The sequence below is a fragment of the Dendrobates tinctorius genome, unplaced genomic scaffold (assembly GCF_039654945.1).
Source record: "Dendrobates tinctorius isolate UK_male_01 unplaced genomic scaffold, ASM3965494v1 ptg000019l, whole genome shotgun sequence".
Lineage (NCBI taxonomy): Eukaryota > Metazoa > Chordata > Amphibia > Anura > Dendrobatidae > Dendrobates > Dendrobates tinctorius.
In genome coordinates, this window is record NW_027361687.1 from 27,655,024 (window position 1) to 27,668,782 (window position 13,759).

The 13,759-nt window shown below is 46.3% G+C and overlaps 1 protein-coding gene across 5 annotated transcripts in view; it reads left to right on the top strand.

Moving 5' to 3' along the window:
* The first annotated feature begins 326 nt into the window (after window positions 1-326).
* The window catches only part of PACS2 (phosphofurin acidic cluster sorting protein 2), a 183,534-nt gene continuing 170,101 nt past the window's right edge, over window positions 327-13,759 (top strand). For 4 of the 5 annotated variants that reach the window (XM_073566764.1, XM_073566767.1, XM_073566766.1 and 1 more), the window contains exon 1: window positions 327-795. In XM_073566764.1, coding sequence (XP_073422865.1) covers window positions 686-795 — 110 coding nt within the window. In that variant the 5' untranslated portion in view covers window positions 327-685. The remainder of the gene's footprint in view (window positions 796-13,759) is intronic. The other variant, XM_073566765.1, reaches the window with a different exon arrangement.

The window sequence follows — 13,759 nt, forward strand, 5'->3', positions numbered from 1 at the left end:
TCCACGTTATATATAGATTATGTTGTAGTAGTAGCCGTCCGTCCGTAGCAACCAATCACATACCAGCTCGTATTTTGTGTTTGCATGTTCTATCACGTAAGAAGTAATTTGATTGGTTGTTATTTAGCAGCTATGTTGTCATTATACGCATAAAGCTTTTCGTATGCAAAAAAATATAGTAGTTGTCCACAGCAACCAATCACATTGCAGCTTTTATTTTGCCAATGCTCGTTTTACCATGTAAGAGGCAATTCGATTAGTTGTTCCATGCCATACACATGGCGTTTACTGGGGCAGGTAATTGTCCGCTGCCATGAGTCCTGTATTATTCAGCGCACCGCTGGCTCCCGGCGGCGTCACTTCCGATCGGGCGGATTAGTAGCCTCGGATAATAATAGCTGTGAAACATCTGAGCTGCTGGGGCGCGCTTGGTGGGCTTTGGGACAGCGGCGGCCGCCCTTTCCTGCACTGGAGCCTTGTGTGTTGTTGTTGATAAAGCATTTAATATTCAAAAAAAAAAATTGTAGAAGCGGCGTATCGGCGTCAGCGCGCGGGCACGGAGTGTCGGGGACGCGCCTGAGGAGGGCACGGAGTGGGGAGAGATGTGACCGGAGGAGGCTGCTTGTGTCCTCCGCCCTGAGGCAGGCGACATCCCTCTGTTGGCCGGGAGCAGACATCGGTCACCATGGCGGACAAGGGGCGGCTGAGCTTCCCGGGAGCGCTGAATAGGCCGGTGCCCATGAACTTGTTTGCCACTTGGGAGATAGATGGTTCCAGCCCCAGCTGTATTCCCAGGTGAGTGCGGAGGATGGGGGTAGTAGTCATGTGCCCGTCACCCTATACAGATACTCCATGTGTAAGGGCACAGCCTGTATCGGTGGGGGAGGGTTTGTTTACATGCACAGAGGTCTATATATGGAGGGGGATGTGCACAGCCCCCAATCCTGCCCCTAATCACTGCCTGGGGGGACATTACATACGGGATATAGGTGTACACGGCCCCCAATCCTGCTACTGATCACTACGGGGGGCATTGCATTGGGGATATGGATGTACACAGCCCCCCAATCCTGCTACTGATCACTACGGGGGGGGCATTGCATTGGGGATGTGGATGTACACAGCCCCCAATCCTGCTACTGATCACTACAGGGGCATTGTATTGGGGATGTGGATGTACACAGCGCCCAATCCTGCTACTGATCACTACGGGGGCATTGTATTGGGGATGTGGATGTACACAGCCCCCCCCCCCAATCCTGCTACTGATCACTACGGGGGCATTGTATTGGGGATGTGGATGTACACAGCGCCCAATCCTGCTACTGATCACTACGGGGGGCATTGTATTGGGGATATGGATGTACACAGCCCCCAATCCTGCTACTGATCACTACGGGGGGCATTGTATTGAGGATGTGGATGTACACAGACCCCAATCCTGCTACTGATCACACCAGGGGGGCATTGAATTGGGGATGTATGTGTACACAACCCCCCAATCTTGCCCCTTATCACTGCACAGGGTGGGGGCATTATACAGTATAGAGGATGTGGATGTACACAGCCCCCAGTCCTGCCCCTGATCATTGCCAGTGGGTGGGAGCATTATATTGGGGATACAGATGTACACAGCCCTCTCCTGCCCCTGATCACTGCCTTGAGGGGATTGTATATTAAGGATATGGATATGCACAGCCCCCAATCCTGCTCCTGATAACTGCATGGGGGGGATTATATTGAGGATATGGATTTACACAGCCCCCAATCCTCCTCCTGATCACTGCATGGGGGGGACATTGTATTGGGGTTATGGATGTACACAGCCTTCAATTCTGTCCCTGATCACTTTGGGGGAGGGAGGGGAATTATATTGGTGATATGGATGTATGCAGCCCACTATCCTGCCCCTGATCACTACCAGGGGGCATTATATTGGGGATATTCTGGATATACACAGCCCCCAATTCTGCCCCTGATCACTCCAGTGTGTGTGTGTGTCGGCATTATGTTGGGCATATGGATATACGCATCCCCCAGTCCTGCCCCTGATTTCTGTCCGGTGGCGGGGAGGACATTATACTGGGGATATGGATGTACACAGCTCCAATACTGCTCTTGGTCACCATTTGTGAACGCCGCCTGGCCACCGTGTCTGATGTAGTAGTCATCGATGGCGCACTCTTCTAACTTTACCTGTAGAGGTGACATTTTGTTTCCAGTTCAAAACCATAGAAACAAAATAAATTCTTATGAAACCATCTCACATCCATACATATAGGAATGTGGCAGTAGTCCCCACATGGATCCGTCTGAGCAGGCAGACATGAGCACATGACAATGGGGTATTGTTAATAATAATACATTTTCTATAGCGCCGACATATTCCGCAGCACTTTATATTTCAGAGGGGATTTGTACAGACGATAGACATTACAGCATAACAATAATCACATAGATCATAACAGATACCAAGAGGAATGAGGGCCCTGCTCGCAAGCTTACAGTCTATGAGGAAAAAGGTAGACACGAAAGGTGGGTGGTAACAATTGCCCTGATTGTTTGGACCAGCCGTAATGTTAAGTGTGTAACAGTACAGACACAGAGGGCTAATGGATGCCTAAAGCATGTGGGGAACCTGGTTATGGTAAAACTTTTGGCTGTGCCACACAGGGATAGTTAGGTTAATGTGTTGAGGCGGTAGGCCAGTCTGAATAAATGAGTTTTCAGGGCACGCTTAAAATTGTAGGGATTGGGGACTACTCGTATTGACCTGGGAAGTGCATTCCAAAGAATTGGCGCAGCACGTGTATAGTCTTGGAGACGGGCGTGGGAGGTTCTGATTATCGGGGATGCTAACCTCAGGTCATCAGCAGAACAGAGGGCACGGGTAGGGTGGTAGACTGAAACAAGAGAGATGTAGGGTGGTGCTGAGCCATGGAGTGCTTTGTGGGTGAGGGCAATAAGTTTGTACTGGATTCTGGAGTGGATGGGTAGCCAGTGTAAGGACTGGCACAAGGTAGAGGCATCAGTGTAACGATTGGCGAGGAACATGATCCTGGCTGCAGCATTCAAGACAGATTGGAGGGGGGAGAGTTTGGTAAGAGGGAGACCGATTAGAAGAGAGTTACAGTAGTCCAGACGAGACTGAATAAGAGAAACAGTAAGAGTTTTTGCAGGATTAAAGGTAAGAAAAGGTCGAATTCTAGATGTTTTTGAGATGCAGATAACAAGAGCGAGCCAGTGATTGGATGTGGGGGGTGAATGAAATCTCGGAGTCAAGTATGACCCCAAGACAGCGGGCATGTTGCTGGGGAGTAATAGTGGAACCACACACGGAAATGGCAATATCGGGTATAGGTGCATTAGTTGAGGGAGGAAACACAAGGAGTTCAGTCTTTGACAGGTTCAGTTTCAGATATAGTGAGGACATGATGTTAGTCACAGCGTTTAGACAATCGCCGGTGTTTTCTAGAAAGGCTGGCGTGATGTCATAAATTATTCCTTTATCGGAAACAGTCACCTTCTGAACGATGTGCTATAAGGCTGTTTATCATGTCTATAAGATTAAGACTTCTGATTGATGGGAGTCTCAAAGCACGCCTTAAAAAAAAAAAAAAAATTTGCACGCGTATTTTTGATGCCATAAATGTAAGAAAAAAAAAATCATAGTAACCCAGTGTGTTCTGATTTTCCCATGGACTCCTTTGCCCAAATTTCCATCAAAGACCATGACACTATGTCAGGACAGTGGATGTGGCAGAAGACCTGCCAGTGACTGGTAAACTCTGAGGAAACTCCCAGAGACTGGTGGATGCAGCTGCACCATGATGGCTCATGTATCCGCTGTGTCATGTTACTAGTTTTACCCCTAGAGGGACTGACATTATATCTCCCGCATTCGCTCTATACTACCTGTATAAAGGGATCTGAGTGACCCAGATCTGCTGCGGGAAGAAAAGTTCTATAAAACAATGTATCTAGTATCTAAGGAGTAAAGTTTCTTGTGTAGAGTGACAAGCCGAGCCAGGCCTGGCATGTCAGAATGAGGAGACTAACACGCCATGCAAGGACTTGAATGCTAGCGCCACCTATTGGAAGTAGCGATCGCATGGTACACTGTATCTTGTGATGGAAAAAGTGGCTGACAATGAGGTTTGTCAGGAATGTAAATGAGTGAATGTGTCACTTTTTGTCCTTGAGCACCAGTTGACTTGATGTGGATGGCACTCTTCCCTCCCATGGATTGCTAGATGCAAGGGCCTTTGGTACCTGCTTCGCCCCTTTTTGCTTCTTAAAAGTATTGGACAGTAATGGAAATCAGCTTTTCTCATGTTATCCTGGCTGATATACATTAGCTGATTGTGGGGAGTCTCTGCGGAGAATATTTACTGTCTTGTTGATATGTGAGATGAACTTTAAGGGGTTCTTTCCATCGTTACAAATGGTTATCGTTGGATGGAAGCAATTGTGCAATTTGTGGCTTGCTTAAGTTTTCAGCCCTTCTTGAGAGATACACTTTTTGTTTACAGCTTGTTGCTTTGGAGACCGACCACTGCTGCAAGACAGCAAAACATGCACAGTGTTTGCAGGCTGTGTTCTGTTTTGAAGCTGTCCAGGATCCCTGGAGCACAGTGTTATCAACTAATCCCTTAAAACTTGCAGCCCTTCTTGAGATATTAACATTTCTCTTTTTCTTGTAGCTTGCTGCTTACAAGCTAGACTGCAGCCATGGTCGGTCTCCTAAGCATCAGGTTGTAAGGGAAAGAGAAACGTTTGTATCAAAAACTGCTGCAAGTTTTAATAAGCAGTAAATTGCAGATGTGCTTGTATTTCCAAGCTGTATTCATCTGTGGAGATGGGAATAACCCATTTAAGGATACACTTGCGCTTTATAAATAAACTCTTTCCTTATTATGTAAACAGAAGTATTCCTGGTATCACAATATTCATTCAAAATCCAAAATATTTTAATGTCTGTTGTAACAAGTCTGCATTGTCTTGTGGCAGTTTGAATATAATACTCTATATGTAAAAAGCATGAAAATTAGTTTTTGTTTTCAACATTATCTCACCACCTAGATGCCTACCCTTTATGTCAATGCGTCCGATGCATCCAAGCTTTCACCCCAGAATTCTTCTGTTAAAACTTTGAAAAGTCACTAAATTTAGGCACAACTCCAAGTTGCACCCAAATTTTACAGCTTTTGGCGTTTTCATAGCTCCGATAAAATGGGTGGGATGAGGGGCGTCTGTGGGTCGTCGAATGGCTGTGTTCCCCATGCCGCAAGTCTTACTCCAGAAGGGGTAGGATTTGGAGGGAGGCGTATGCCGCTCATCTTACACTCGTGAAGAGGTGCACGCCCATGGCTCCAGCACACCCTCCTCATCAAGCCCGGAGTGACGAACGCCAGTCTTGATTAATGTAGACAAATATTAAGCTAAAAACTCAACTACAGATGCCTATTTCAGGGTATTTGCCTCTCATCCATGTTGAGCAGATCCTCAAGGGTGTCACACTCAGCCAGCCCAACCAGAATCCAATCCACACCTATGAGGGGCAAACACCCCCCATAAAGGCATTTGTAGATGAGTTTCTGGTTTGGCATTTATCCAAGGTCATGTTTAAAGGGTCAGACATTGACTCCTACCTCTCCTAGATATTACTTTGCAAGACTGCTCTCTTGAGGAACAAAAGAGACTAATTTGCATGCCTTCCCGTCTTTTGTGTCAGCTTAGACTATTAGTTAACATTAGTTTGCACATTCTGTTTAGAAGAAAAAGACATAGTTCATGTGCATAACGGAGCAATTGCAGCACTGCTGCTAACAGATCCTAATGATTGTTTGGTCTGTCAATGTACTTGCTGTTAGAACGGGAGACAATGTTCTGCTGCCTTCACTTTTTCTTCCATTCTAAGGCTGTGTTCACACACAATGTTTTTTTAGCGGTTTTTACCGCGGTTTTCACTATAAAACCGCTAAAAATAAGCTTCCCAGTCATTTCTATGCATTTTGCACTTTTTGTGCACATTGATGCAATTCTTACCGCGAAAAAAATGCATTGCGGTAAAAAAACGCAGATGCCCATTAATTTTGCAGATTTTTCCGCGGTTTTGGCTTCTTCCATGCGGTTTGAAACCGCTGCGGAAAAAAACGCATCAACACGCAAAAACCGCCGCAGAAAAATAGGTGCGGTTTCTGGGAAGGGATTCAGGTTTTTGAGCAGAAATTTTCTGCAACGTGTGCACTTAGCCTAAACCTGACACTAATCAGAACCCAGTGGGGCCCAGCAACAGTCAGTAGGGCCCTTCTACTGTTGTTCTCATTGGAACTGTCTTTGGTTTTGCATATGAATTCCGCTTGTCTGAATGTGCAAATGGAAATATGGACATATCTGCATCATACATCCACACGTGCCAGAAGAAAACCACTGTGGATATTGTCATAGATCCAGAGTGTCTGTCGCGTGCAGATTTGCAAAAGAGTTAGCCGTTGAGAAGACCCATATGATTTTCCCCACAGAGCTGTGTAAGTAGTGTGTGGATGACGGATCTGGAAGCATTTTATATTGGGTAGTATTGGCTTGTGCCTGGCTATGCATCTTTTCAGTGACCCATACATTTTCAGTCGTTCATACTGGCCAGTAATGTTCAGTCTGTCTGGGCATGTTGGGAGTTGTAGTTCCACAACAGCTATCGTTCTGTAGGCTGCTGATCCCTGATCCTAATGGGTTCAGCCACCTTTTGTTATATAGTGCACACAAATGACTAATTCCATAAGTCTGCGATTTGTCCTGCAAGAAATAACTAGAGGATAGCTGCAGATTGTGCAGCGCTGGAGAGGACAATTATAGTCCCCATGAAGAAAGATTAGTCCTAGAGGAGTATGGGGGGGGTGATACAGTAGTAGAAATTCATGTGTTGTGCGGGGACTTGTCTCATGTGAATATCAAGGGGATTATTAATGACTGCACATAAGCCACCCCGCCAGCTGTGCCCCGTGTGAGCGCAGGTATAAATACCCTAAAGAGAGGATTATGGGATAGAGGAGGCACGGGGAGCCATTGGCCACAGGGTTGTGTGATAATCCAGTAATACAGTGTGCGTACAGTGATCTGGATGCACAGATTTTCGGTAGTGTGGGCACGTATTGGGAGAAATCCTCTATGCTGTATTGCATCCACTGCTGCAGGCCGGGCTGTGAAAAGAAAAGGGATTTGTCAAGTTCAGTTTTTCTGCGGCGATGGATCAGCACTGTGGAAAGCATCCTTTCTACAGGTAGAGATGACACTCACTGAAGCAGAGATCCATCAAGGACCTGCGCAGTAGTAGATCACAGCGGACCGTAGCCGTGCAGGCTCGCCTGTCATGCTCTATGTGCAGTGTGGGTCACGCTAAGGAAGCTGATCTAAGTGTAACTCCAAAAGAAGGGAATTCATTGGTGTGCAGTAAGTTATCATGTGCTGACCTGTATAGCTACATGGTGACACAGCAGTCGTTTGTGGTGTGCTGCCATAAAGGCATGCATCTGCATAGAAGCTGTAGACACTTAACAGTAGGTGATTTTTAAATGGGCTATTTCACCAGACGTTGGCTACCCCATCTGAAAGCAGCATAATGTAGAGAGAGCCTAATTCCAGCAATATGTCACTTGATGCAGTTTTAATAAAATCAGTTTTCTCTGCTCCACTTCTAGCAGGTCTCTGAATACTGAGCACGTTATTATCCCGCCCACACCCCAGGCTGTTTTCTGTGTACACTGTACATTGGCAGAAAGCTTCCAATCAGTGGTGAGGACGAGGTTAAGGGCCCGTTACACATAGCGATATCGCTAGCAATATTGCTGTAACGTCACTGGTTTTGTGACGCAGCAGCGATATCTCTACATGTGATACTTACCTCAGACCGGCTCCCCCGCTGCTCATCGCTGGTCGCGCGAGAACATCCTGGACCATTTCTCGTCGGGCGCTTCCTGTGGCGCCGACGAGCGACACGTGGACGCGGGCGGGAGGACGTCAGGATCGCCGCATCTGACAGGTAAGTAGCGACCCCGACCGCTGCTATGTCACTGGTGAGATCTGCCTGTGTGGCAGCTCACTAGCGACCACTTAGCGATGCACCAGCGATCCATATCGTTGTTGGGATCGCTCGTGCATCGCTAAATGTAACGGTACCCTTAGACTACTTGGCAGCAAGATCTCAAGTGATAATCTCCTGCTGATAAAACAAAGATTTTATCAAGATGACGTTAAACGGCCCAGTAAGCGAACTCATTACTGGGTTCAGGGTCTCTGTCTCTACATCATGCTGCTCTCACATTAAGGGAAAAACCTGGTGACAGATTCCCTTCAATTAAGAATATTTCCAAATTTACTTAAGTTTTTTTCACTTTACATGGAACGGAACAAGTAAAGGTGCAAAGGTGGACGTTAGTGCTTAAAGGGAACCTGACAGGAGATTCATACTGACCCCAACCATGGACAGAGTGACTCTGACATTGGCTGTGTTATTGCATGCATGTGGATTTTACTCTGAAACGCTTAAGGCTTTTCAGTGAAAACTTACTTTGAAAATCCATCCAGGGCCAAGGCAGCTCATGGGCCAGCTTTTCCCCACCCTGATTTCCTAGACTCTCGGGTCACTCGCTGTCAGAGTGATGGTTCCGGGGAGAAGCCACCAACGATCTGGCATAGGAGTAATCAGCCGAGTCCCTGGTGGCTTTTCAAAGTATGATTCTTCTGAACTACCACATTGTTTCAGAGTAAAATGTACATGCCTGCAATAGTGCACCCAGACTCTGATTCATTCTGGCCTTGGTTAGGGCAAAAAGAAAGATGACCGGTTCCCTGTAACAGTTATTATGTAGGAAGAAGCTGCAATAATCAGGTCACTTTACACCATTCACACAAGACTTGCAGAAAAATCATGGTCTAGCTGCTCTCATCCCCGACAAAAAGTTAAACTTTCTTTTGGTGCGTTCTGTCTAAATTCTTACGCAGTGTAACTTACCATCTTCAGTATCTGAATGTATGGTTCTTATTCATCAGCAGTCTACCAGCAATATAGGAGTCGGAGGGTTGGCTTACCGACTCCACAGCCCTGGTATGAGAGAGTCGGAGTCGTGGAGTTGGAGGTTTGGCTTACCGACTCCACAGCCCTGGTATGAGAGAGTCGGAGTTGGAGGTTTCAATGCAATATACTAAAGGAATAGAAAAGCGCAATAGGGTCTTATCCGAGTTAATATTAAAAGATTAAAAGAAATTCATTTGCCTATTTGTAGGAGAGATCAAGCACATAGGATTCGTGGTCAGCTGCTGCACATCCAAAGGTCAAGCCGAGTGACCGCTGATACATCAATTCTTATGGAAATAATTTATGGACTTCCGTGCGCTGCTTGACAAAATACAGAATCCCACTTACGGTGAAAGATTAATCATTTATTCCCAACGCGTTTCGAAGTAAGGACATGTTTGTCATCCCCTGAGGAAGAAGTAGTCCTTCGAAACGCGTTGGGAATAAATGATTAATCTTTCACCGTAAGTGGGATTCTGTTTTTTGTCAAGCAGCGCATTGAAGTCCATAAATTATTTCCTTAAGAATTGGAGTTGGAGGTTTGGCTTACCGACTCCACAGCCCTGGTATGAGAGAGTCGGAGACGTGGAGTTGGAGGTTTGGCTTTCTGACTCCACAGCCCTGGTATGAGAGAGTTGGAGGTTTGGCTTACCGAACCCACAGCCCTGGTATATGAGAGTCGGAGTTGGAGTCGGAGGTTTGGCTTTCGGACTCCACAGCCCTGGTATGAGAGAGTCGGAGTCGTGCAGTTGGAGTTGGAGGTTTGGCTTACCGACTCCACAGCCCTGGTATGAGAGAATCGGAGTCGTGGAGTTGAAGGTTTGGCTTACTGACTCCACAGCCCTGGTATGAGAGAGTCAGAGTCGGAGGTTTGGCTTACTGACTCCACAGCCCTGGTATGAGAGAGTTGGAGTCGGAGGTTTGGCTTACCGACTCCACAGCCCTGGTATTGGAGAGTCGGAGTTGTGGAGTTGGAGTTGGAGGTTTGGCTTACCGACTCCACAGCCCTGGTATGAGAGAATCGGAGTCGTGGAGTTGAAGGTTTGGCTTACTGACTCCACAGCCCTGGTATGAGAGAGTCAGAGTCGGAGGTTTGGCTTACTGACTCCACAGCCCTGGTATGAGAGAGTTGGAGTCGGAGGTTTGGCTTACCGACTCCACAGCCCTGGTATTGGAGAGTCGGAGTTGTGGAGTTGGAGTCGGAGGTTTGGCTTACCGACTCCACAGCCCTGGTATGAGAGAGTCGGAGTTGGAGGTTTGGCTTACCGACTCCACAGCCCTGGTATGAGAGAGTCGGAGTTGGAGGTTTGGCTTACCGACTCCACAGCTCTGGTATTGGAGAGGTGGATTTGGAGTCTGAGGTTTGGCTTAACGACTCAGCCCTGGCATGAGAGAGTCGGCGTTGGAGGTTTGGTTAACTGACTCCACAGCCCTGGTATTAGAGAATCGGAGTCGTGGAGTTGGAGGTTTGGCTTACCGACTCCACAGCCCTGGTATGAGAGTCGTGGAGTTGGAGTGGGAGGTTTGGCTTACCGACTCCACAGCCATGGTCTTCATGCAGTATGAGCAAAGAAGCCTGATCTTACTTTTCTTGAAATCCGTCTGCATCTCTGCCGTTGCTAGAGACAGATTACACTGGGTACCAGGCAGTGGGCAGCAAGTTACATGAAAGGGAGACACCTAGTCGCCAGAAGTGTGGAGTGATTTTTTTTTTTTTTTTTTATGGGGCTTAAGACAACATAATTTATAAATTCTGATTTGCTGATCTGTTCGGCACATTGAGTATCAAAATGAGATCAGGTTGGCTAAAAGAAGCTGTAGACATTTGTGACCCCATAGTTCTGATGGTGGCATGTTTGGCTCTGCTGGTGCGCTCTGCTGTGTACTTACAGTATACAGCGGTGCAACCACTCCTAGCCCCGTCACCTGACTAAGTGGCAGACGATACCAGAAAGTTCAGCTTTGGACGTCTCTGGTTTCCGTCAGTGCCCAGAGCTGCTCCTTAATATTGCAGCCTTGTCCTCCCGTGACTGGTTTCCTTTAATTACTTGCAGAGGATGGGAATCTCTCCCGTTCTTGTGATGATCACATGGACTCACCTCGTTACATAAAATAGGTGCTAAGATTAAAGGTTTGCTGCAACTTGAAAAGACAAATCTGTGGGCTTTGTCTGGCTTTGCAGTTCAGCCCTGTGTACTGGAAGCGGTGCTGTTTAATAACAGGGCTATTCCCATCACTGAGCGCCTTGGATAAGTCACTGGGAACATCGCCAGGGGCCAACTACATCTCCCCAACTGTGTGCTGGAAACTGCAGCTGCCAATAGAGCATTATGGCTGTGGGTGTAACCCTGAAGCCCCTTTATTCTCGCGATCAGTGTGGGGCATCCAACTTGTCCGACCCTGTTATAATCATTGAAGGGATTGTCTTATCTTTTGCTAAGTCTGCAGTCATTCCCCAGCGTCGTCAAGAGCAGGGGGTCTACTGTGCGATTTGTCTATTTCCAGCCACATTCCAACTAGACATTCACAGCCTTGCTTGATACAGCTGATTTAGGCATGGCTGTTCATGTCTAGCTGGAATGTGACGTCCTGCTCTCACCACCATTCGAAGAGAATCCTGACAGCGGGTAGTGCGCACCCCATGAGGGTTCAGAGGTCTGCAGTCACATAAAGTGACTGCAGACTTTTGGCAAGAACACGGGCAACCTCTTTGTGATGGTGATTAGCAATGACTTTATGAGATGGAAATACTCCTTTAAACAATTCCTGACATGGGACTTGCTGTTAATTCTTATGTCAGGTTCCCCGTGTGTAGAACATACACTGGAGCAGAGCCCCTACTATACCAGGCAGATGCTTAATACCAGAAAATACTCATTTGGAGTACAGATGATGGCAGTGATGGGTCAGCCCCTGTGTCTCGCTGTCTCTGGGTATACGCTGCTGCAGGAGTTTGTTCTGATAAGCACAACACTCAGAGGAGGAGACCGGGGCTTACCCATCACTGCCATCATCTGTACTCCAAATGAATATGTTCTGATATAAATGCAGCAGTAGGCAGGAAAATAGACTGGGGAAAAGTGAATGAAGACCAACCCCCTAATAAAGTGATTTGCAAAGTTGCATCACTTTTTAGGCTGGACACAATTATTTAAAAAAAAAATAAAAAATAAAAAAAGGCAATTTAAAGAGAACCTGTCACCGGATTCCTGCTGCCCAAACCGCTGGCAGAGTGAATGTGATTCTGCCTGCATAATTGCAGCCTGATATGTTTCTCTGTGGCATTTCAGAGAAAATTTACCGTACTTTAAATATCCGGCTGGACTCTAGAGTGAGACAAGACTAGTCCAGCTCTTCCCAGCTCCGCTCCTGGTGATTGACAGGTCATTTCAGGTGGTCAGTGCGATTATATAAGGAGGCTTGAATAACGAGCACTAAGTCTTTGGGCCTTTGGAGGTCAACCTTTTTATACTTACACTAGGTAATCTCAAGGAAGGCACTTATAACACCCTAGAACAGCAGACTGCTCCCTGGATCAATATTTTCCTCCACTCTCCTGAATCTTAGGATTAGTGGAAACTTCTGTAGGTAACCTTGACATGGCAGGTCCGATTGTACTGGTACCGTTGCCCGTGTTCCGAAAGCATGATTTAGCTGCACCCCATTAAAGCATCGTAGTATCGAGACGGTTCATCTGGGGTAAAGGGGAACACAGCGCGTAAATCTCAATAAAAGGGCGACGTGGTAAAGGCCCGTATGCTGGTGTCGGTTCTGTTCGCTCAGTATATTAGGTGTCCCATGGGTGCTGCACTCCTGAATAATTGACCGTTACAACCTGCCGCTAAGGAGGCGAGCAGCTTCCTAATATCGCCCTGGAGGGATGCTCCCGACCCGCCGGGCTGGCTGCTATCTTATTGTCTGACCTCTCTCCAGATCCAGCTGTGTGGCTGTACGTTTGCTTAAAAAAAAATATGGGGCCATTTTAATAAGTTGCAAATGATGATTCAGCCGGGAAAAGTCTGGAAACACTGAAACCTCAACTATAGTGGTGAACATAAAATGCAGGAAAACATATAACGTAGACTTTAGAAAGGCACAAATGAAAAGTAGGCGAAAAAGCTTGAAAACGAGAGGAAAAGAAAGACCTATACACAATAATGAATCAGGTCCTAAGTTTATTAATGGCACTTTTCAAAAGTGATGTAATTGTTATCCTTTTCATGAGCTTCCTTGGATTTTGAATTCCCGGGTTATAAAAATCTTTCTTGGTAATTTCCTGATTTTGTGGGTTCAGGACCAATAAATCGACAGCGCATATACATTGTACCTGACTTGTGTCACTAGGACATGATCCATAGATATGGTAAGGGGTTTCCAGAGAAAACGGTAATCCCTAAATCAGCATTACAGTAATCGGTGAGTTGGATAACTTCTTCCCAGACAGCCCCTTTAATTTAGAATCTGTGGTTGGTGACAGTAGACTGACACTTTATTTACTTTTTAATTACTGATGCCAGCTTTATATACCGTGCATTGGTCTTTAGGCAAATGTCTTTTAAAGGGAATGTGACACCAGAATATGACAATTTTTTTTACAACATTTTTGGCAATGTTGTTGTCTTTTCTTTTTTTTTTTTTTCCCCTCAAAACTGAGCTTTAAAACAAATGATGATCTTGCAAGTTTCA